We start from the raw sequence: 24556 nt of genomic DNA, 5'->3' as shown, positions 1-24556 counted from the left end.
ATGCTACAGTATAAATAACTCTTTTAAATGTTGAAAGCTCGCTCATACAATATGTGGACTCCAGCAGGATGTGGGCTTGATGCTAAAAACCACACAGATGTACATCCCACTACAATATTTAAGTATCACAGTATTAAGAAAGCATAGCCAATACAGATTCTGCATGACAACCGTATTCAATGTGACACAACAGCACAAAATCACAGTATGCAAAAGTGAAAGAACGAGGGTTTATTTTAAAAACATGACAACGAGGGAAGTGTCATACTGACAGTAACCAAAGCCTTGGCAAAAGAGTGCATTTTGTAAAAGTGAATATCAGTTGTAAAAAAATACAGTGGTGTCCAAAAGTCTATACTACCAAGAACTCTGTTTAACCCCTTATCAGAAACTAATTTCACATTTGTGTGACTAGATAAACTTTGTCATGTGTCTAAAGAGGTAATTTGGTAATTCTATAAAATAATATTTGATATGTCTAATGTTTGACACAGCTTGCACTCCAGCAGTGATTTGATTTTTTTTTTTTTTTTCTTCTTTTTTTCAGGAGGATTCACATTATTCCAGTTGTCTTCTCACAGAAAGTCTTGTGACGTGGCTGTATGTTTTTATGTTTTTAATGTTCAGCAGGGTTGAGATCAGGGGACTGTGGAAGAAAAGCCTTGCAGCTCCTTTCTAACTTCAGAAAGTCCTGGTATTGCTTCGAACTTCAAGCCATGAAGTCTGACATGGATCTGCAGGGTGAAGTAGTCCTTCTGTTTGGCTCATGTGCAGCTGAACCTGTGTGAGTTCACACCCCCACACCTGCACTTTCCTCCACTGACTCCGGTTTTATGAACTGTCACACTAACCTCTCATGTAACTGTCCCTCACAAAAGCTTTCCATTTACAAATGTAAACACGTTACAACTCTGATTCATCTAATCAAGACGTCTGGTTTTCAACAATACAATTTTGATGCTGTTTTAACAAAGATGTCATTGATGTCAAGATGTGGTCAGGCAAATGCTACAACTACTACAACTGGTTTTTGACTGAACATGTTAGTTTGTTACATTATATTGAGCTTTAGTTGGTGTAGTCTCCTGAGGACTGGTGTGAAAATCTCCCTCAGTGTACGCATTACCACAACTCTAGAAATATACTATTTAGCTGCATTTAGTCACTGATAGTTTTCAATCCAGCTAGAGAACAATTTGTCCCTGAGGTGCGTCATTAAGCTCTTCTGATTGTTACAAACAAGTGCCCCCCCCCCCAAAGTTAATGCATAGAATATCTGTGGTTGCATGTTAAAGACCCACAACAGCACTAAATGGTCTGAACTAGCGACATAATTAATTTTTTAATAAAGAATATTAGAGCAATATAACGATGCTGATGAAACCAAACAGTTTTTGGTAGAGGGCTCAAGCTTTTTAGACTCCACTGTATCTGACAATACTGCAGGTGTGTTCTGTCTGGCTGGAATTGTGATCAATTTAAAAAGTGCAAAAAAGACAATGAGCCAAACTATATTGTGAGAACCTTCTGTTTTTAAGTGTTGAACCACAGACATACTTTATAAAGTAAAAAAACCTATCCTATTTATTCTATACTTTAATACATTTAGGAATTGTTCTTGTTTATCTTATCAAAGATGTTTTTTTTTCCCGCTAGTTCTTTAGTCGGCTGTTTTGCCAGTATAAAAAACTGGGATACAATAACTTACTCTCCACATCTGTTTTTATCTTTTACAATATTGTCTCAGGATAAATTTCAGGAAGTGACAACAAGGAACATATTTTAATGTCACCAAGACAAGCATTACTTATGGCTTCAAGTGCACTGATGAACAGTTTATGCAATGGCTTCTTGTTATCTCATTGGCTTTTAGTTTTTCAGTTTTGCACAAAATCTAACCTTAACAAAAAAAAAGAAAAAAAAGAAAAACTTGCAATTTATGAAGAGTGGAAAATGCTCTGTAGAAAGACAGTCATGCGTTTATGGATTAAGGCTTTTGAGGTTGTTATTGGCAGGTAAATCCTGATTTACTCACTTTCAAACTTTAACAGCCATCTCATATTTTGAGGTTCATGTTTCAGCTCCAGCATAGTGACTGAATTTTTCTGTCTGCCTTTCAAAGAGCAACCACATAATGAATACTGTACCTATACAACAGCAATCAATAATGCCTTCCTACAGCATTTGTCCTATTGTAGACAGTGACTGAGAAAGTTCCCATTCTTCTTGGTTGGGTATGTCCGGTGCAAAAAAAAAAGAAAAAGAAAGAACTCTGTAAAACATAAAACATAAAATATTAGGAGAGATGACAATTTCTGGTTTCATTTTATCAAGCGCAGAGGTGTTAATCAAGCCATTATTTATCACTTACATTCATCCTCTGGAAAAGCATCATTTTCTAATGGCTCCTCTTCCTCATCTGCTTCCTCTTCAGCTGCTACATCCTGCTCTTCTTCCTCCCTCTCTGCTGCTTCTTCCTCTGCATTCATTATCTCCTCCAGTCCCTTCTCGCCTTCAGATGCCATCTCCCCTTCCTTGTTTTCCTCCTCTACTGCCTCCTCTGTTTCTGACACCTCCTCTTCTTCTCCTTCTTCTTCTTTGTGGCTCTCCTCCTCGACCAATGACTCCTCCTGAACTTCTTCTGATTCCTCCTCCTCAACAATCTGCTCTTCTACGCTTTGTTCCTCCTCTTCTGTCTGCGTAATCTCCACTTCCTCCTTTTCCGATAAGGTAACCAAGTCATCTTGATCTGTCTCCTCCTGCTTTACTGCCTCCAGCTCCTCTACGGGAGCGGCCTCTTCTGTCTCCTCCTGCTCAACAGGCACTTCATCTTGCTCATCTGCCTCTGCTTCCACATCTATAGCAAGTTCTTCTTCTTCAGTTGTTGCAGCTGCCTCGTCTGGAGCTGCGGGAGCTGTTTCTTTAACTGCTTCTTCCACAGGATCAGCAGGAGGTTGCACTTCACCCACCACCTAAGCCAAGGAAAGCAATGAAATACATTAGACCATAACAGACCAAAGTGTGGACAGTTTATTGGTTCCGCTACATGGCTATCCAGGTGTCTAGCTAGATGAGGTGAGAGAACAATCACACAACAATGATCTATAGTATGTGAGTATAAGCGTTGAAGTGAGTCTCTCAGAGAATTCATGTCAGGCAATTAGTTCCTTAGAGTTAATGAGATGGAAGTCTCATTTTGGTTCCCTATGGGCACACAGTGAACAGAAATAGTAAGAGACCATGTGTGCTGTCAGTATGTGTGTTAATGCATGTTCTGCCATACACTACATGTATAATCTTGTGATACAAAATTGCCTCTTAAACTGTCTATTTTATATCAGAGAAATCTGATTCAGTCTGGTTACAGACCTCTGATGCCCACTGATACTATTTCAACCGGTTGGAGAAAGAAATTATCAATCAGAGCCAATAAATGTCACCTTGCTGCATATCTCTCTCCCTTGCTCCATTTATTAAAAAATATAAATAAAAATGACAGAAAAATGTTGAGCATTGACAAGATTGACAGAGTTGTATGAGTTGTAGCAGTTGTCTCACATGAAAACACTGTAACAGTAAATGAATTAAGTGATTAGCAGGCTAACTCTGATTGACTTGTGTGTTGGTTACCTGGGTAACCTGCCTCTGTATGTTCTTCAGCTGAGCCCTGAGTTCAGAGTGCAGACTATGGGCTGCTGAGTTCTGATCCTGCAGACTCTCACGTACCGTATTGAGCTGCTCCTCCATATTGGCCTGCTGGAGCCGCTGGGACTGCTCATTCTCAAGCAACTCTCTGAAAGACAGGACACTCAGGGTGAGGGTTTCTAAGTCAAAATATCTGTTTGAAATTATGATTTTTTTGTGATTATTAAACTGTATGGACATAAACTTTGTCATATGATATTAATGATAATATAGTATTAACTGTGTAGCTCCTGAAGGCTCATTGTTAAAAGGCACAACTGACTTCATAACATTGCTTTCTTAAAACCTGACGTGTAACAAGAGCCTGTGAACCACATTTCCATGATGTTTAGATAAGCTTAAAAGAGTGTAGATTTTACATACAAAATATTTTACACACACCATTCAACTCCAGATATCATCAACACAATAGAAATGTTTATACAGATCAGGGCAATCTCACAATGTGAATATGAGGCCTACCAACACTGGCCTGGAGTACCACCGAGACACAGACAGACGCAGCCAACAGGGATTTGACAAAGTCAACATAAAGTTATGGGTCAGAGGAGGTGAGCTATTTTCTCCACTACACTAAAAGCTGCTGCTTTTTTCCAGAACCTACCTGACAGTAGCCATCTCCAGTGTGCTGGCCTCCAGCTGAGCATGATAGGTGTTCAGTTGCTCCTTCAGTCTGAGCACTTCAGCAACCTCTCCATCCAGGGTGGTGCTCAGCGTGGCGACCTGCCCAACTCTCTCCTCCAGCTGTGATTGTGCATCTCCCAGGTTTCCTGTTAGGTCTTCGACCTTCTGAGATAGTTCTGTGCTCAGTGTGGCCAGATCGTGCACCTGAACCCTGACATCCTCAAACTCCTCACTCTTTCCCTTCAGCATGGTCTGCAGCTGGCTCAGTTGCTCCAGAGACACAGTGGCTTGCTGCATCTCTGCCAGGCGGGCTTTCATCTCAGTGTGGAGTGACAGCACCTGAGCGGGGAGGTCAGACGTCTTGAGCTGCTCAGCTGTAGCCAAGGCCATGCCCACCTTTTTCTGGGCCAGTGCATAAGACTCCTCTAGGGCATTCAGGCGGGTCTCCAGACTCTCAGAGATGTGCTGCTGCAGAGACACACGGGAGTGATTTTGAGTCAAACTGAGAGACTATCCAAAACTATGAAAATGATTTATAAAAATAGTTTTACCCAAATTCTAAGATGTCAAGGATGGTTTTATGCTGTTTTTTTTGGTTGTTTTTTTATGGAAATTAACTCACAAATACTACATTGCTCCCACCACATTAGAGTCAATGTGCATAAAATAAACAGAATAGTGTTACGCACCCGGACCTATACATTGCTTTTAGTTAAATTAGTAAATTAGTTTAAATTCTCATTACATCACAACTCCTGACAATAAATCCAACGCCCAGAGGAGGGAGATCTGTTCTGTCACAGACCACACCAAAATCTGAACCTTAACAACCAATCTGGACAGGTCCTCACATGCATGGACAGCTCAGTAAAACCTTATCTCCTCTCAAATTGGGGGGGGGGGGGAACAAACTACACTACTGCCATGGAGTAAAGCTGCATAAGGAAGTAAGTTATTTTTTCCTCCACCATGTTCATCAGGATCTAAACTCAGGTCAGAAAACCATTCATGATGAGGTGTTAAAATTTTTGCAGTGGCAAGTTTATGAGTCACAAAAACACTATTAATTGCTCAGAGGAAATATTTCCCTAACAAGACTGAGCTAGCAGAGCTGCTGTCATGTAAAGTTTTGCTACAGTGGCTTGCCTGAAATGAAGGTGGAGTTGCATGAGCAAATGAAAGTGAGAGGAGTGGGTTTGTTTTGGTTAAGAACTATTTAAAAAAAACTATATAAAAATCCTGTTCTTTAAAACTTCTTTAGAGTCGCCTGCAGCAACTTAAAAATAATTGGAACAATATGAACTTCAAAATTCAGCCACAGGCTGCGATGGATCTCGGTTGACAGTAAGATAACAGGGTCAATTCATTCGTGCAAATTCATTAAACTAGAAATGGGACTTTTTCTTTAATCAACCACACAAATTTTATGGATGCCTGCACTAGTATTTAGGCGTATTGGGTAAGTTCAGGAACACAAATGAAACAATCATCACTCTCTGTTCTCCTAGTCTTTCAGATGGCCTGTAAACAACCTCTGAACTGGTGTTCAGTATCATAATCTGACTAAATTTAGCCTTGGCACACTACTGTCTTGTTTATTATTATTTTACCAGGACCCTCTGCATGGTTGGTATCAGGATACACACATTTTCCACAGAAACTTTGATACTGACTAGATTTGATTTATTTGAGTCAGTGATAAAGTCCGAGTCCCTGCAGTAGTAGGTCAACAATAATCCTCATTTCAAACGTCAGCAGCTGTGAGGATGTTAGAAATAGCAGCGTTTTGTATTCACTCCAGAGGCTCTTGGCATTTTGAAATCAGAGAGGCCTGCAGTTCTTAACTTTCCTTACTTGTAACTGGCAACGTGCACCGTTGGCATGTGGTGAGGCCTCTTTTTATTTTGTGAGTGATTGTTGTTTGTGAATTATAGGCTCGTGGAAATGAGAATTATTAAATATTCATAACAGGACGCAGACGATCAGAGGCGTGTTCTGCTGCTCATGCCTGTAAACTCAGGTGTGTCGTATTCTCACAAGGAAAGGCTACTTATCACCTTAATTCCTTACCTTGCCACTTGACTGCCGCATTTCTTCGTGGGAGGACTGTAGTTTCACTATCTTCATCTGCATGCCCATGAGATTGTCTGTTAAGTAGGTTAAAGTTTGGTGCTGCTGGAAACAGAACCATGCGCCGGTCGCACCCCCAATCACAATCATCAGAAATAAAACCAACAGAAGAGTGTAGTTATTCCCTCCCGAGCGAACTTCAGACTCAATAACTTCATTTTTGAAAAAGTTATCTTCATGTTTGTGGTTGCTTTTCCCTTTCCGATGCTTGGCAGTCATTCTTCCCCCCTCAAAGGACACAATGTTCTAGCAAGGCAGAGAGGTGAGAGTCAAGGAGCCGGTGGGTCACAAAGGCTTGGACCGTAGTGTCAGCGCTGATTCACTTCAGATGGTTCCTTTAAGTGGCGCTGCACAAATCGGCCTGGTTTCAATCACCGCACGATATAGTACCGGGAGGCTGCAGCGAGTTTCTTGATGAGGAGGTAGAGCAGGAGATGAGAGAGGGAGGCGTGAGCCGTGGGTTGAGTGCTCGTCCATTCAGGAAGAGCAAGGGGGAGTAGAGGGGCCGGGCCGACACCGGGAGTGGCTGAGCCTCCGCCACCATGTGCGCCACTGTCATCTAATGGAAAGACTACACGTCCCGTGGTGGGCTACCGTGTGCTATTTTTTACTGCAGCCGAGGCCTTGCAGCAGTTTCACACTTCACTCGCTGGCTACTCCAGTGACGTGACATGAATGAGCTATAAGAAAACCCCATGGCTGTTAGAGAATTAATGAACCTGATAGTTTCCCCCTCTTTAATTTTATGGTGCAAGCCCTCTTTTTAAAATGTGGCTATCAGACTGTGATATTCAGTGGCATGCACAGACTTTAGCAAAGGGCAGATTTCTGTTAAAGGTCACCTTCAGCTTTTAATGTCAACATCTTCCCTCAGTTTAGGGGATTTGGCGCTGAATGTTAAGATAGATTCGCGCTCATGTTAAATCTCCCCTTAATCTATATGATTCTGTCTTTCTTTCTTTCTTGTTGGTGCTGTATTCCTCAGTTCATTTTCAGTGTCTCTTGTTTTATTTTCTTCGGTTTGTATGTATGTGTATTTTATTTTTCCATCTTACATCTATTCTATTTCTGTTGTCTGTTTTTATTCTGCTTGACAGAATGAACAATTTTCAAACCATGCACAAATGCAATGTTTTATTTGTGATATAATTTTATTTTTTCATTTCAGTAGCAGTCTCAGATCATTTATTTTCTTATTGCAAATGGCAAATTACATCCAAGCAGCACAACCACTTCAATTCAAACATCCTGCATGAGAAATCTAAGCTTTAAAATAAATGCTGCACATATTGTGGTGTCCTTAATTTCTTCACTCTATATGGAATAGAGAAAAAATGATTTAACATCATTTGTATGCTTTTTTTCTCACCCATCCTTAAAATGCAGGTGTGTTTGTTTCTCACCTCTGACGCTGAGGACGGTGGAGCATTCAGCCCGTCCCAGGGCGTTCTCTGCAGTGATGGTGTAGTCTCCCATGTCTTTGGGGCCCACGTGGAGGATTAACATGGAGCAAACTCCGAAGGTGTTGGAGATGTAATAGTTGGTATTAGTGTTGAGACTGATGTGATTTCGATACCACGTGATACGAGGTTTGGGATTTCCCTTCACTGCACAGCTCATATAGCATTCATAGCCTTTGGGTGCAGTGTGAAGCTTCAGAGGTACAATGAAAGTTGGAGCACATCGCAAATCACAGTCCTTTCCATTCGGTACATTTACCGCAAACTTTTCTGCAATAGAGGAGATACAGTAAGATTATGTTTTTCTAAGAAGTGAATATGTGGCCTTTGAGAATGTTTGAGATGTACAAACACACCTTTCTTCTTCTCCATCCCCCAGGTCGGTGACTCCGAGGGTGCAGATATGCCAATGTCATTTTTGGCATAGATCCTGAAATGGTATTCCCTCCCGTGCATGATATTGCAGACTGTGAACTTATTATTGAAGAGCCTGTCAGCCACTGTGGTCCATGTACGTTTAGTAGAGTCCAGTTTGGACACTATGTAGTGGAGGTGGTCATCACGCTTCTCATCAGGAGAAGGTTCCCAGATCACTGTCACTGTGCCAGGCACGTTTTCCTCCAGTTCTACCGGTCCAGGAGGCTTTGGATCATCTGTAAACACAAGTCAGTTTTTACCAGCTTCAGATTCATTACCCAATGTCTTTGAAATGTATGTAACTAAAGACAAAAAAGATCTATTGTATTACCTGTGACCCTGACCTCTGTACTGAATGTCTCTTGACCTGCAAGATTTTTCACCAGAATAGAGTAGATGCCAGAATCAGAGCGCTCAGAGGAGGGGATCAGCAGCTGGGATGAGCCATCAGAGTTACTTATTGTAGCTTGCTTTGTCACTGGCACATTGTCCTTTAGCCACATAATATCTGGCCGTGGGGAGGCCTGGTGAAAAGTGCACGAGTAATATCTTGAATATAGGATCCTTTTTCCCCCCTGTTAAGTTTTGCATGGTTTGTACCAACAGTAAAGCGAAAGTATAAATCTCACCTCAAAATTTACTGTGATCCTGACAGAGTTTCCTGCCCTCACCACCATAAAACTCTTCATCCTGTGGTTTGTGAACTTTGGCCTCACTGAAATAACGAACAAAAACAAGACAAATTGCATTGGACAATATTTAACTTTAGGAGGTGTTTAAGCATAGTAAGCTAAAAATACATAGGAAAAGAGAAATGTACAATGTATAAAGGTAGAATGGATTGTGAACAGTTCATTTTTAAACCCCAAATTATGAAAGACTTAACATACCAGGTGAGGGCATAGCAAGGACATAGTTGGCCAGCTCCTCAGGTGCGCTCTCTCCTCCATCATTAGTCGCAATCACTCTCACCCAGTACATGTTCATGGACTTAAGGCCTTTCACACTGAAGGACGTCATAATAATGGGAGTGCTGTTACAGCGGGACCAGTCAATACAATCTGCCTGCCGAATTTCAACAAAATATCCCTTTGCTTCATCCTGTACCCCTGGTTTGTCCTCAGGTTTCGTCCAAGTCAGGACCAAGTGGGTGTAAGAAGTTTCTGTGAGCTTCAGGCCTGTAACTTTACCAGGAGGCTCTGGGATAAACATCACATCACAAATGCCATGAAAATTAAAAGTCATTCCAGGCCAAATATAAAATATTTTTTATTTACAGTGTACAATATATGAGATGGGGTTTTAAAATCAATAGAAATATATATTAATATATAGGCATTGTAAAGAATTAATAAAAGCTACTAAAGAGCTACTTGAATGTAGCACGAAAAACAGTAGCAACACTTACTCTTGGGATCCCGCGCAAAAACAAACTCTGAGGGGTCACTGAATTCACCAGCTCCTGAGAGGTTTATGGCAGTAACTCTGAATTCATATGCCATACCTGCCACAACATCCTTCACTGCATATTTTTTCTCTGGAGGTGATTTTAAAGAAAGAGCAAAAACAAAACATCACTGTTGCAGTCTACAATGCTGGCAGTCTGAATGAATGTAAAATAAAAATGCAGACCTTTTATTGGCTCATCCATGGCATTGACAACAGTCCAGAGATTACTCCCCTTTTTTCGTCTCTCCAAAATATAGCCCAGGATACGTGAACCTCCTGTTTTACTTGGGGGAGCCCAGGAAAGGTTAATGCAGTCGTCATAGGCGCTGCTCACCTCTGGGGGAGCTGGAGGGCCAGGAAAAGCTGAAGAATGCAGAAAAAACAGACCATTCTGCTAGTTAAGTTTGTAGGTGGAAAGCCTGAACTTTTCTTGCGTACTGTAGTTTAAGACCAGAAGCAATGCTGTATTGTTGAATGAGAGACCAATCCTGTCTCTGAGCTCTGCAGGCAGTTCTCTGATGAGCCAATGAGCCCTCACAGACAGGTGTGTACATTTCCAAATCATGTCCAGTCAGTTGAATTTACCAAAGGTGGACTCCAATCAAAGTGTTGAAACATCTCAAAGATGATTAAGAGAAATGGGAGGAAACTGAAGTAATTTCAAGTGTAATAGCAAAGGGTCTGAGGTCTCAGTTTTTCCTTTTTAAAAACATAATACATAATATCTAAAATTCAGTTTTTACTTTGTCATGATCGGGTATTGAGTGTAGATTGGTGAGGGAAAAAAAAATTAGGCTGCAACATGACAAAATGTGAAAAAACTGAATTGGTCTGAATACTTTCTGAATGCAACTTAGCATAGACCAGCAGCATTCAGAGTAGGCTTATAATGCACAGCAGGGGGCAGCAATGACACTAAATCTGATGATCGAATAGGTCTGTTTCATACAGATGGTCAGCTGTGGTCTAGATGGGACAAAACGCACTGAAATTTTTATGTGTTTTTCACTTATTGAATAAAGGTTTCAAAAATTCATCTGAAAGTCTCTGCTGATATTTCTATTCTGATATTTTGTTTATTGAAGGGGGTTTCAAGCATAAAAAAGTGTAATACAACTTCATATTTTGTCCATTTCCTCTACATTAGACACAGATTAAAATGTCATTCAGTGTAACGATTATTACAAATCTTGTGAGGGTTAAAAAGATCAGCAATAATTACACATTACCATGACACATGACACATTAAAAGACTGTAAGGATTATAACGCATCCCCCAGAAACCAATTAATTGTAATTTTTAATCTTATCTCTAAGATATTAACATGTTTTCTATGCGTGTGTGTGTGTGTGTGTGTGTGTGTGTGTGTGTGTGTGTGTGTGTGTGTGTGTGTGTGTGTAAAATCAGCATTAAATTGAATTTGATGAAGGTAACAAAAATAGGCGGGTCTTGTCCTTGACCCAGGCCAAGCCCTAATTAGCACACCTGTGTTTTGTGCTCCATTTTAGGATCACACTAGTCTGATACAAACTCTTCCGGTTGGGTTTTGGATCAGAGTTACAACTTGGGGAAGGACCCCTTAAAATATATTCTTTTACCGAACAGCAGACGGATGGTTTTCTGCACCTGTCAAAATGAAATGTCTTCAGAACAGGTGAGGTGTCAAATGTGTGTGCGGTTCTCAAGGTCTGGTTTGATTAATTAGCTAGGTTTCCCTTTCCTCAAAGCTAGCGCTAAAGTCCCAAATATAAATGTGCCACGAAAGGCACAGCTAGCTAGTTCCACCCATGTCTTTACTATCCTAGTTTGTTAGCATATGTTTTATGTTAGGGTCTGTATTGTTAAGTCATAACCAAAATGACAAAAAATATGAGCGTGCAAATTTTTGTTGGCAATGTTTATCTGTGCAAACAAATGTTAGCTTGCATTATGTAACTTAGCTGGATTTAAGATATTAGCATGTTGTATTTTGTAGCATGCTAGAGTCCATTTACTGCAGTTCTTCACAAGCCAACAAAAGTAAGCAAATTGAATTGATAGGGACAGCTTAGACAAATCAGCTAATTTGATAGCAGTTATGCAAGCCGATGTAATTACAATGCTTACCTTTAGTAACTATAGGAATATTGTTAATTAATACATCAGTGCATCACACTCCATCAGCTGGTGTGAATTTTTGGTGTTGTTCATAATTGATCCCTGTGGTGTATGATAAATAGATAGATTCTGCAGTTAAATGTAAAATAAATAGAAGAAGTTTTGAGCACATGATTATAAAGGGAAAAATGCATTGGAGAAGGGGAGGCCCAAACCTCTGCAAGTAAATCTGCAGTCAGACTGGTGAAGGATTAAAGACTGGTTGTGTGGCTTCTCCAGGAGCAATAGATTTATGCTTTCCAAACATAATGCTTCTGTTTTCCAACAGCAACAGCTTGTGGAGAAAAAACTGGATCATGACTTTGGAGGGGACTTTTTCAGACTTCAAGGACATCAAAAGGACAACTTTCAACGGGTGCCAACATTTCTGTGGAGTCTTAAAGACTGGAAAGACTGAAGGCCTTTATGGAAAACTATTACAACACACTGACTCCTGACCTGCTGCATGTACTTCTTTTTCAAGCAGACCTTCAAATAGTAAGTTCAACTCATTTTTGTTTGCTTTGTGCTTGTGTTGTTTTATTTGTTTTGTGGGCTGCCGTGCCCTACTGAACCTATGCTTATGTCCATTTAAACTTGTGACTTTTCTGCTGGCTTTCTATTAGTTGGCTGTTTTGCCATCATAAATTGTGAGACTTTCTCTCTGTGTCAGATTGAGAGATGATGATGATAAAGATGAGGAAGAGGAAAATAAGATTTTTCGGTTGTATCTCAGTTTGTCTGGGGTTTTGACTTGCAAGTTTTCTAAATGGTACCAGGGACAGTGGCATTGGTTGCAGTTTTTGCTGCAGTATAGTGTTTGCCTTTTTTTGCATCGTGACTTGTCATTGTCAGGTTCATGACTATCAGAGTTTGGTATTGTGGGTACATTTATTATTGGTTAATATTCTAAATGGTTTCTTTTACCGTCATATTTTATACAGTTTGATGCTCTTGTGACATTTAAAGGCAATGTATATTTAGCTGACATGAAAGCGAAAGCTCAGTGGTTATAGTTCATCCTCTATTAGATCTCTGTCTGATAGGGTTATGGATTAGTGGCTGAGACAAACTGACATTACAGACGAAGTACCAATTTGGCTCACCTAGGGTGCCAGCTTGCATGTCATCAGTCTCCATCACTTCACTTGTACCCTCCACAGTCACTGCTCGGATACGGTAACAATATTTCCGGCCACGGTCCACGTCTGTATCCCGGTAACTGGGCACACCTGGGATTTCACCTATTTTCTTCCAGGTGTTTCGTCCCACTTGCTGACGCTCTATTATGTAGTTTATCACTGGTGAGCCACCATCATCCTTTGGAGGCCTCCACCTAAATTCAATACATGTAGCTGAGCTCTCTGTTACTTCTGCAGGACCCAGGGGTGAAGTGGGTTTGTCTGAAACATCAATAAAATGTGTTATTAAAGTTTGAAATAGCTTTAAAACTTCTCATATTTGAGAAAGCAAATTCTGCATTTATTGTAGGGAAACAATATTTTTATTGAGAGATGATTAAAGTAAGATTTGACATTTGTAATGCTGGTAGTGATGGCAGGTGTAGTTTGAACCTATTTACTTTTTGCCAAGCTCTGAATTGCATTTCTAAAACACACCTTTAAACTGTCAAGTTATCACAGCTTGTGATTCTGCTTCAAGTACAACAAAAGAACAATCTTGATTTTCCTGTTAGTAATATGGTAGTTGGAGAGCATACCTAAATACGTCCAAACACGGATGGGCTCACTGAAATATAGCACCCTTTTTACCTGATAGAGAAAAGATTGGCCTGATTTATAACATATTGTGGATGAGCTATGAAACATTGAAGCAGACCTGTGTGTGCTTGTGTTTTCTTGAGATCTTAAAACACCAAAGTACATATTACTATGCAGCTTACTGCACAATTCACATCCTTTGGCATCTATAAAGATAAGAATTTTCTTGAAGGAGTTGGATGGAGAGTAAATGATTTCATTTGAAATGGTCTGGCATTTTTATTGCTGTGTTTATATAGTAATATTTTTTGTAGCTGTAGAGCTTGAGGAAAAAAAAATCTCTGGGCGAGAAATATCTTACTGTTAAATTCTGCATTGTCGTTCATTCACTCACCAAGCACAATTAGCTGTGAAATTGCCTCAGTGAATCCGTGTTCATTCTTGAGCTTGATCTTGATCTCTCCTGTGTCCTTCCTCTGGCACCTGCTAAGGAGCAAGCGGCTGTGATTTGCAGATTTCTCTATCCGTGTGTTGCTGTCATCGTGGAGTTCTTCTCCCTCTCTGTACCACTGAATCTTTATGGGTTCATGGCCAACAAAATGCAGTTTAAAGATGGCGTTGTGCCCAACTTTAACTGTAACAGGTTCAGTGAATGCACTGAGATCTTCAGGGTCAAACCTAGGGGGATCTTAAAAAAAAGGTATTGAAATGGTATTTAGCCGTTATCTGATTACATGCTAACATTTTCTGACCTGTGGCTGTAAGTATAGTAGAGAATATAATACAGAAATTTCGTTTTTCACTTAATACTGTATCAAATATTATTCTTATCATGAACTTTCAAACCTTTGACGTTGATCATCGCCTCTGTTTTACGACCATCTGCTTCAAAACGATATTTCCCAGAGTGCTCTTCAGTGCACCTGATTATGGCTAATCTATGGATTGCACCATCTTTAGTGATAGTGAAATTGTCATCTGGCGATATCTGATAGGAAAGGGAGCAGGCAGATGCAAATAAGCAAATCGAGCAATGGTATTTGCGAGTTAATTAGTCATTCAAGTCAGAAACACTGCATTATCCAAAGGGCTTTGTGTCCAGCTGTGTTGTCCCACAGACCCAGAGTATCTACACATCTGCCAGATATTTGAGGTACATCACGGATGAGCACATTCTGTATAAAACCTGTGGTTATTTCCCCTGGCAACAGATTTCTCTTCAAGAAAATGAAGCACTTTGTGTATTTTTTTTTTTTTTTAAATAACTTTTTGGGTTATTTGCCTTTTTTATTTCTGAGAGTGGACAGGAGAGAGGTGGACAAGAAATGTGAGCAGGGACAGTGGGGACTGATATTCTGGATTCAAACCAGGGACATTGCTACTACATGGTGAAAGGTATGTCTTAAGGTGCTGTCACATGTAACCTTTTTGGTTCAGTTCAAACAAACACTAGTGTGTTTTTTGCATTTTACTTCATTCGTTTTGTTTGGTGTGACAGCTGTCAATCAAACTTTAGTGTGGACTAAACAATTTAATTTAAAGCAATGAACCAAAGTGACTGTAGACCCCTAGGCCATGCTTTCTTGATGGATACTGACACAGTAATGATGAGTTTGTCTAGTATGACTAACCTTTTTGCCGTCTCTGAACCAAGCTCCTTCACAGTCTTCCCTGCTGAGCTTGCATGTTAATTCAGCTGTCTCATTGATGATAGCATTGACATCACACAATCCACATATGAATTGGACTTCTGGATCTAACAGAGACAACAGTGAACTGTTAGGCACTATAACAGATTGATAAGAATAGAAATAGCTAATGGTTGAGCTTATCATTTTTGTGGTGTTTTCTAAAATTCTTCACAATTCATGTTTTTTTTTTTTTTTTTGTGTTTTTTTTCCAGATAGTTTCTGTCTCGAAGGAATTTTTTTCCATTCCCTTCAGCTCTTACATGTGCTGAGATATTTTCCAAACATTTTATGTTGATGCCTTGCCTTTTTATTAGGTTTTATACCTCCAAGGTTTTCTTATTCAATGTGTATTGTTTTGTTAACAGAAAATTGACTCTCCCTCTCTGGCCAATTGCAGACCTGTCAGGAACACTCATTTCAAATAGCAAATGAAAATGACAAAACAATTTGGCTTTCAGTGTAGTTCAGCTCCCGGAGAACCTCCCTGTCGTGACAAAATAGCATAGCAACATGGCATGCAGAGCAACTTGATAAACAACATGCAGGGATAGTTGTGAATAAATAGGTGTTGACTGATGAAAAATATCATTATTAAATGTGGAATTGATTGCAGTGGAGGGGATGTTTTTTGTGACCTATCACTAAATGGAATCATTATTGCTTTGTTGTAATGCTGCAAACTTGATCATTTGAATTATTATAATAATGTTGAACAGTCTTTCTCCCAGATTCCTTCTCATTCATTGAGGAAAGTATAGAAATTGCCAAAGTAAGTTTATGTTCAACATGCAGCATGATTCAGTTCTGTTGTGGTGCTTGGTGTGTGTCATGGTTCGATTCAGTTTTCATGCTTAATTCAAAACAATTCTTGATTCAGTAAAAAGAAAGAGAGGCACAATTTGACTCCAGTGGACTGTGTGCTAAACAAGCAGTGAGGAACAGCCTCTCTACTGCCATGTTACCGGAGAAAGCTATCATTATCCGAAACGCTCCATGGGTGCAGGGATTTTGAAGTGAAACAGACTATGGACCGAGTTATTTTCTTGACCTCACCAGAGTTGGTTAGAGTTTTGTAAAGTGCTCTGATTACATCAGTCTGTAGATGATGGGGTATTGCGTGCTGAGAAAATACTTGACCTTTGTCTTGAAAAGCTAATTATTAGGTCATTAGATCCATAATGCACCCAAATGCTTGCCTTTTTTGAAGATGAACAACAAGATTTCTTCAATGTTTTTGCACTGCACCCCATCTGGGTGCTGTGCCCTAGCAGTTGAGCTCCGCTTTTCTTGTTTTGTTTGTTTTGTAATGTTATTACCTAATATTATTACACACATTGATTTTTGCCATTTGTGAATCGATTCATTATTGTAGGACGTAAGGAAGTGAATATGAATTTTTATTTTCCACCCACCCCTGCATTATATAAAAGTATATGTTGTATAAAAACGTACTGTTCCTATGAATATGGAGTTGAAGTCACTGTTCTAAGACTGCATGTTAAAAATTGTAATGATCAGTTAGGAATAAGAAGCTACATTTGCATATAATGTATATTTAGTGACAACAGTAACATCAGTTACTTAGAAATCGACAGGAGCTTACAAACAACTGCAACACAGCAGTTTGGGATTACTATAGCACCATCATTTAGTATTTTTCAAGTGGCACTGAAAGGATTGGCCAGTGTGTTGCTGTCATTCAGTTGAGACACTTTACTTACCAATCACCACCAAATCTTCTATCGGTGGGTCTTGCCTTTTATGCCTTGTATGTGTGGCAGAGCCAGTGGCACCTTCAGTCTCGTTACAGTCACTGCAGTCTTTAGGACATGTGCTTTCACCTTTTTAAAAATAAAAATATTAACCCATAGCTTCACACACACAGTTATTAAAATTTTGTTTCAACACAAGCCATATTTATATTAAGGGCTATACAATATGTTGTACTAATTAATCTAAAATTAGATCACTTATCCAACATGAAATAAAAACATTCTTGAAAGCAGACAGAAAACTATTTCTGCTGATACACAGCAAGTATATAGTTTAGAGTAATAAATAAGTTTAGAACTGACTACCTTGCTTCCCACACATAAAATAACAAGTTGTGGTAGCAAAGGATCCTTCCGGTCATTAATCCATATTACATCACCATGCAGTAATTTGTGGTCTCTTACCATTGACTGCTTCCTGTGGCTGCTGGCTTTGCTTTGAACAACTTGTGACCTGGACAGTAGAGTCCTCATTTCCTTCACTGTCCCTTGCTTCACGGTCCCTTGCTTCATTGTTACTTGCTGGTTCATTTGGATCTGTGTTAGAGCCACAGAAATTTAGGTAATGCACACTTTGATTTACACAGTGGAGTTTCAGTAAATTCCAAACACTATTTCAGTCTAGCTTAGTTCTCACCCAAACTAAGATTCATATACAGCTTTGCCAGCTCTTTTTATTTTGTCATGGTACTTTACTCATTTATTATTAAAACAAAGCAGACTTTCTTCACCAGTGGGGTGAATTTTTCCAGCCTTTAAAACAATATTATGCTAATGAAAGAGAAAATAGTGCCATTAGTTGTGTTCCAGATGGTCACTCAGCCTATTGCACCTTGAATGTTTTTGAGAACCAGCAAAGTAAATAGTTTATTTCTCTTATTTTCTTGGTTTGAGCCAGTAAAATAGCCTATTGGTTTTTTTTTTTTTTTTTTTTTTTAACATATGCTGTCTTTAGACAGACATACTGTATGTAATTGTCATTGTTGTACATTGCACAGAAATGGGAAAATCACTGCAGCAATAAAAACGTTTCTTTTGTTTCTTCTGTCAGTACTATGCAGGATATCTGATACAGGCATGACTAATCAGTTGTCAAATCTACTACTGTAATCTCTTCCATGCAGAAAATACACTAATAATCCCTGTTGTTTCTTACCAGATGTATTATCTTTCCTTTGGACGTTCCTTGTGTGCCTTGAGCGCCTGACAGACCCGGTGAAATTTTTATTTCCATCACCATCAGTCACTTCATTTTGACTTGTGGCAAATATTTGAATGTGGTTTAACTCTACATCAATACTTTTGCCGTCGGAATCTGCACAGACACACAATAGAAAGATTAAATACTGTTCAGAAACTAAGTATGGATCTTAACTGAGCAACAACACATTTCAAAAAGTGGTGTCAATCACAAAGAAATGGACCATTTACATCAATATGGATATTAAGAGCAGTACATTTTCTACATGTTGTGTCTTACCAATTACGCCGTCCTCTGTCTTTTGATCATGCTTTATGTATCTGGAATTATTGGCTGATCCACTCAAGTCCTCATTTTCCTCAGAATGTCCTCCTGAATTTGCATCCATCGTATGTCCGTTACAATAAAAAAAAGACTTCAGCTTGAAATATATTGCATTATATCCACCGGTGGACTTATTTTGGCTGGAGATACTCGGTACTGTTAATTATCACTGAGAAATGTTGATCAGGTTTGTTGTGGAATATGTGTTATGTGGATAGCATTCAAATTAGTTAAAACAAATTGCAAGCCGGTACAAATTTGTTCAGTCTTGACTTAAAAAGTTAGAAAGTGACAGCCCCAGCTCACACCAATGTCATCTACCTCCACCACTTCTGTAAATAATATATTTATGTCCACATTACCTGGTGGGTCTGACATTTTCTCTGCATATCCACCACAATAAAATGAAACGATTTAAGTGTGACACTAGATTATCATCATTGCTCTGTAATTTTAATGGTTATATTCAATATTATGTTGTTATGTTTTAATGTTAAAAGTTCTACATTTAAGCCATTAAAGGCGTCACATTAGGTGATTACAATGTAATCCAAGCACTAAAGGTCAAAGAACTTTAGTGCTTTATAGCTGACATCCAGGGAAGTGAAAGGCAATCCACTTTCTTCCTCTTTTGAAATAACTAAATATTAACTGATGTTAAGAAGCAGCAAGTCTGTTTTGACTCATGTTTTGATCATAAACACATATTTTAACCACCACTGACTACTCACTGAAGTGCTGATGGTTGAAATGCATTATTAGGCATAGATCGACTTTACCTGTTACCTTGTCAAAATCCACTTGTCCAGATTTGGTGTGTTTCTTGTTCTTGGAGTCATCTGCTATCACTTGCACTTCTGTTTTTGTTACACACCCTGAAACATCTAATTTTGAAACTGTGCCATCTCCTCTTGAGTTTTTAAGCTTTGCTTTCTCTTTGCTCTCTGTTGGCTTAGACAGGACACTGGCATCAGGCTCATCCTTCACTGCTCCAGCATTTTCACCCAGTCCGGTGACTGCAGTTATTTCACCAGCTCTTCCACCAGTGGTTAATGTCTTTTCTCCTTTGAGTTCTCCTGCTTCGTGCTTTGTTTTTACGACTGCTAAAATCATCTCCATCTCCTCTCGGTATTTTATTTGTTGCTGTTTGGCCACTTTCTCAAGTTCGATCTGTGCTCCACTGGCCGAAGTAGTTTTACGAGGCTTCTTCTTACCAGCAGATGTGGGGTCACCCTCATCTTATAGTTTATGAAATACAAGATGCATGACTCATTACATACATTTATTTGTGAAAATAATGATTATGGAAATTGTGGAACTGTAAAGTGTACCTTCCACAACCAACCAGGCACTGCAGGATGTAATGCCAGCCACAGCTGAATAGATGCCTTTGTCCAACTGCTTGCAGTTTCTGATCAACAGTCTATGGATTAGTTTATGGTCTGACACGGTTATGCTGTATTTTTCTCCATCCTCCAGAGTGCTGCCCTTGCCCATCCATGTGATCCTGGGTAGTGGGTGTGTCAAGACACACTCAAAGAGGGCGTCCTCTCTTTCTTGTGCTTTAATCTCCTGAATTTTGATAACAAAGTCCACATTTGACACTGTAGAAAAAAAACAAAACAAAGAAAGTCATGTACAAAAAAGTTAAATATTAGGTATATTGTGCATTGTTAAACCCACCACACAGTGTGTGTATCACCTTGGATCAGATAAATCTACAATTTAAAACAATCTTCAGACATCTTTCTCATTTGATATTTACTGTAAAGGAACTGTGATGAGTATTGTCAGAGATTGGACACACTTGATGGGTAATTCAGATTTTTTTTTTTTTTTTTTTTTTTTTTTTTTTTTTTAACTTTAAATCACATTTTCTTTCAATGAACCTACATTTAATCTCTGTAGGGAGGAGGTTGACTTCTTCATCATCTGTCTCATTCAGCCCTGTGTGGAGGAGGTGGACCCTTTCGACATCCATCTGATTCAGCTCTGTGTCCTTTTGAATCTGGCCCTTAATACTGAAATCCTTCATCCTCTCAACACTTTTAAAACTGTGTTTCTCTGTTGTGTCTTCATGATAGGGAATCACACCATCCTGCCATGTATACAGAGGAGTTACAGACAAAATGAAAAGTTCATATTCAGACTATGGGTAAAAAATGGTATTTTGTGTATTGTGGATGATTTTAAAATGTCAAGGAATAGCTCTGATTTTATAAAAAAAAAAAAAAAAAAAATATATATATATATACATATATATGTATGTATATATATATGTATGTATATATGTATGTATGTGTGTGTATATATATATATATAACACTTCTGAAGTCAGTAAATAAGTTTTAGACATACACAGTGGTGTGTGACATTACCCCCTTGTCAACTGACATGCTTATTAACACCGTTTTGCATCACTACTGTCAGGTGGAGAGTTGTACATGTGTAATTTTTGCATCTAGTGCAAAGCACTGTACTTGTTGTGTACTTGTGTTTTCATATCACCGTGGGACTGTTTGAGAGTACTGCTTAGAGCATAAATTTGACACTCAGAATTCAGACACTCCAATAAAATGGTGGAGGGTACATGTAATGAAAAGAAACAACTTATTCTGTCTCATTGTGCATCTTTATGCTCAATTTGCAGCTCTGACGAAGCATTTGCATCTTTTGTAACACAATTATACCTGTCTGATAGTGACAAGAGATGGAAACATCTGATTGAGATGAGTCAGAGATGAGTTAATCATGTAAAATGAGCATTAAAAATTGATGTTAATTGCTCATGAGTCAATATTTCAAATGCAGTTCAGTTAATTTTAAATGATGAACTGCCTTCAAACTATCAGGCTATTATCATAGCACACACTATTCAGAATGAACATGACTTTGTCTTCACTGAAATAACAAATCAGTCATGGAATGGCTTTTTAAAAAAACTATACTGATGATCTAGCGAGAGATCTTGTATTTAGTGTGGGAGCTGAGAGATTTCATACCTTACACTTATTTTGCATTCTCTCCTTCTTCTTCTCGTCCAGTTTTTTGAGAATCAAATGCAAGTCTACACCAAACTCACTACAGATGTGCCCATAGTCTTTCCTGTCAGCTTTCAGCATGGCTTCCCAGAATCTTTCATCAGTTTCCCCATCTGCTCTCTCCACTTTACTAGAGACATTAGACAAATATTTTTAAAAAAGGCTCAATGACAAAATACACACGCGTAAAGACATGTCTGGTTAGGTATTTTAATATCATACAGTCTTTATCTGTTTTTCTTACCTTTTCCTCAGCAATTTTCTGAAATCTGATGGATTTGTTGAAGCTGAAAACGGCACATTCAGTTCAGGTTTCTCTGTTTTCCAGTTACACCATAGATTTGACTATTTGGAATCTACATGTTGTTGTTGTTGTTGTTGTTATAATAGTAATAAAACCTTTTATCTATATAGCACTTTTCAAGGTTCTCAAAGATACTTAGCACATTGGCATACACATTTATCAAGTAATTAAAAACACATAAACAACTTAAAGGTGAGGACGTGAGTTGCTCACATGCACAGTCAAAACAAATATTCTGTGTCCAGTTTCGAAATGTAGAACTCTTACCATCATGCACAGTTAATGTTGTCGTGCAGACAGCTTTACCATATTCGTTCACAGCATAGCATTTGAATGTGTCAGTGTCATCAGCACACACTCTGCGAATCTAGAAATACAAATAACAGATTGAAATCATGCAACAAATAGAACATATGTACTAATACATGAAGGATGTGTTTTACTTTGCTGTTAAAAACAAAGTATGAGCAGCAACTACTCACAGGGTCTCTAGTGCATGTGAAATCATTTAGTCACTCACCTCTAATATGTGCTCCCCAGTTGATTCATCATATTTACTTTGAAATTTGTCTTTGTCAAAAGTATGGCCTTTAGCTCTTCTCCATGACACCTCTGGTTTTGGATCCCCCTTTACCACCGCCTTAAAAACAGCTAATTTTCCTATGGGATATGTGGAAATATTACATATTTATTTTTCAAAATTCATAATTGTATATACAGAGCTATTAAATTCAATTTGAACTTTCATTGATTAGAATCTTTTATCGTTATGCATTGCTTTTGGGTGCTTGCTTAAATCCGTCAGTTTTAGTGCTGTGTTATAATAAATGGAATCCCACCTTCCTGGATGCTTACTGGAGCTGGTATACACTGGAAATCTGGGGTTGTTTTTCCCTCTGGCAGGTTTACCACATACTGTGTGATCATCACTCCAGTCGTCTTAGATATCCTACGGATGACGGCTAAAGAAAGCCGGCAAAAAATGATAAGAAGTAACAGATAATTATGAGCAAAGTACTTTACAATTTGAAAAAACAAATTTGAAAACTAATAAATTTGAAAACAAATAAAACAAAAATCACTTCAGTGCAGTAGGATTTGAAATAAATATTCAGACCAAGTGGGGAATGATGCTTTTGTTGGAATTAAACAGATTTCTTTTTTTCTACCAGCAGATGTCAGGAGTGTCAAAGTATTCCCTAGAGATGCTTTGTTTCTGTTGACAGAAACATTTGCTTTTTGACTGCTAATGGGAAGTGCAGCACACATATCTCAGATACACTGAAAAAATATGAAAAAGTAACTATTTTCAATGAGCCCAATATAGCCCCCAGCAATGGAATCTTAAATAATTGTTTTTTTGCTTCGCAATTTTGTCGCCTGTGAAATGCCCACAAATTCAATGCCCACATCAGCTAAAATGAACTAAAAGTTATGAGGCAGAAGTTGTTCTGTGCTTCTTATACTACTGCAGAGCATGTACTGTATATATGTAGTGATAAAGAGAATTCAATTTTCCATTCATCAACCTTTATAAATATGTTAGGATGCACCTTCTTAATTACACAACCTATTACTGCAGAGATTTAGTATGAGAGCAATTTCAAAAAGTGCTCTAATCATCACATAGAAGTTGATGATTAGGTGTGTTCTGATACTATATGGTAGCTCATGTATAGATGTACACATTAGGGGCTGCAAAATAAATATAAAACAGAGAAAAGCCGCAAATGTTCACATTGTAGAAGTATGGATTTTTTGGCAAATTTATTCCAAAAATACAGATGCAAGCAGTGACGTGGGGGCCGAACAGGCCAGAGTTGCCATGAAAATGATGAAAAATGATGCCACTATGTCAAGGGTATGGTTGTATCACTCACAGGAAGTTTCATGTCAGTTGGTTAAAGACTGGCAAAGCAAAAAGCCAACAACTAAGTTTTTTCAGGCTTGGACGTCTGTCAATTTTTGTAAAGATCAAACACGTCAACAGTTACAAGGCAAAATGCTCATTCTCATAATGCAGCGCCCCCTAGAGGCGAGGCTTAGTCTATGGATCATCGTTGCAATTTTAGTGAATATTGGACAGTTTGTTTGAGGAGTATCGAAAAAATACTTTAAAACTTTGCAGCTTTGCTGCTTGGCCCTCAATGACTTTATACATTATTAAAAATAATAGATTTTTCTGTCAATCAATTAATCTTCTAATCGTTTCAGCTCTAATACATATACACTGCCAAAGTCAAATGTCAAGTCAAATGAATATACTACTATACACTAATACACTTCAAACAGCAGTGCATGAAATCTCTGTCATCCTCTGCTTACCTGCTTTGCTGCTGAGCATTTTGTTATCAGGCATTTGACACGGAAAGATAGAGGATCACACAGGAGTCGATGAAGAACAACATTAATCCAGGGATTAATGATTATTATGACAAGGACAGATATAGGTGAACCGCCACCCTGTCAGATGTGTAACTGAGGGTGACTGATTTGACAAGGTAGTAAGCAGATAATTCAGGTTATCAACACAAAGACAGGACAGGTCACAAGCAGACTCAGTATTCAATAATACATAAT

The 24556-nt window shown here is 38.7% G+C and overlaps 2 protein-coding genes across 3 annotated transcripts; both read right to left on the bottom strand.

Moving 5' to 3' along the window:
• Positions 1-216: 216 nt before the first annotated feature.
• LOC130174664 (neurofilament medium polypeptide-like) lies at positions 217-6984 on the bottom strand. Of its 2 annotated transcripts, none has more exons than XM_056384733.1 (5): positions 6400-6984; positions 4310-4797; positions 3631-3793; positions 2372-2972; positions 217-2272 (listed from the first exon to the last, which is right to left on the bottom strand). In XM_056384733.1, coding segments are annotated over exons 1-5 (1533 nt in total). In that variant the 5' UTR covers positions 6679-6984; the 3' UTR covers positions 217-2270. The 2 variants fall into 2 exon arrangements, with proteins under 2 accessions (XP_056240708.1, XP_056240709.1); XM_056384734.1 differs by having other exon boundaries at positions 3727-3793; positions 6400-6972.
• A 784-nt stretch (positions 6985-7768) lies between these two features.
• LOC130174959 (immunoglobulin-like and fibronectin type III domain-containing protein 1) lies at positions 7769-24320 on the bottom strand. The gene is made up of 21 exons (XM_056385210.1): positions 24302-24320; positions 22816-22938; positions 22497-22636; positions 22244-22343; positions 21917-21959; positions 21634-21802; positions 20525-20729; positions 19963-20235; positions 19411-19869; positions 17512-17643; positions 15275-15399; positions 14490-14631; positions 14038-14331; positions 13029-13325; positions 9969-10148; positions 9745-9873; positions 9227-9535; positions 8966-9051; positions 8668-8860; positions 8276-8572; positions 7769-8189 (listed from the first exon to the last, which is right to left on the bottom strand). Exons 1-21 carry the CDS (start codon positions 24318-24320, stop codon positions 7825-7827), a joined length of 4080 nt encoding a protein of 1359 aa, XP_056241185.1. The 3' UTR covers positions 7769-7824.
• Between the last annotated feature and the right edge of the window lie 236 nt (positions 24321-24556).

The sequence above is a fragment of the Seriola aureovittata genome, chromosome 9 (genome assembly GCF_021018895.1).
Source record: "Seriola aureovittata isolate HTS-2021-v1 ecotype China chromosome 9, ASM2101889v1, whole genome shotgun sequence".
In the NCBI taxonomy this organism is placed as follows: Eukaryota; Metazoa; Chordata; class Actinopteri; order Carangiformes; family Carangidae; genus Seriola; species Seriola aureovittata.
Note: the sequence above shows the minus strand (reverse complement) of the source record. Positions and strands in the feature narration are given on the sequence as shown.

Bases quoted from the DNA above. Each gene is read 5' to 3' on its own strand.
- LOC130174664 (XM_056384733.1), bottom strand. From the start codon at position 6,678: ATGACTGCCAAGCATCGGAAAGGGAAAAGCAACCACAAACATGAAGAT. The intron at 4,798-6,399 runs GTAAGGAATTAA...GTGTCTCTGCAG, and splicing joins TGCGGCAGTCAAGTGGCAAG to CAGCACATCTCTGAGAGTCT. The intron at 2,973-3,630 runs GTAACCAACACA...TCCTTGGCTTAG, and splicing joins TACAGAGGCAGGTTACCCAG to GTGGTGGGTGAAGTGCAACC.
- LOC130174959 (XM_056385210.1), bottom strand. The intron at 17,644-19,410 runs GTAAAGTCGATC...GCTCTAACACAG, and splicing joins GGATTTTGACAAGGTAACAG to ATCCAAATGAACCAGCAAGT. The intron at 14,632-15,274 runs GTTAGTCATACT...CTTTCCTATCAG, and splicing joins GGTTCAGAGACGGCAAAAAG to ATATCGCCAGATGACAATTT.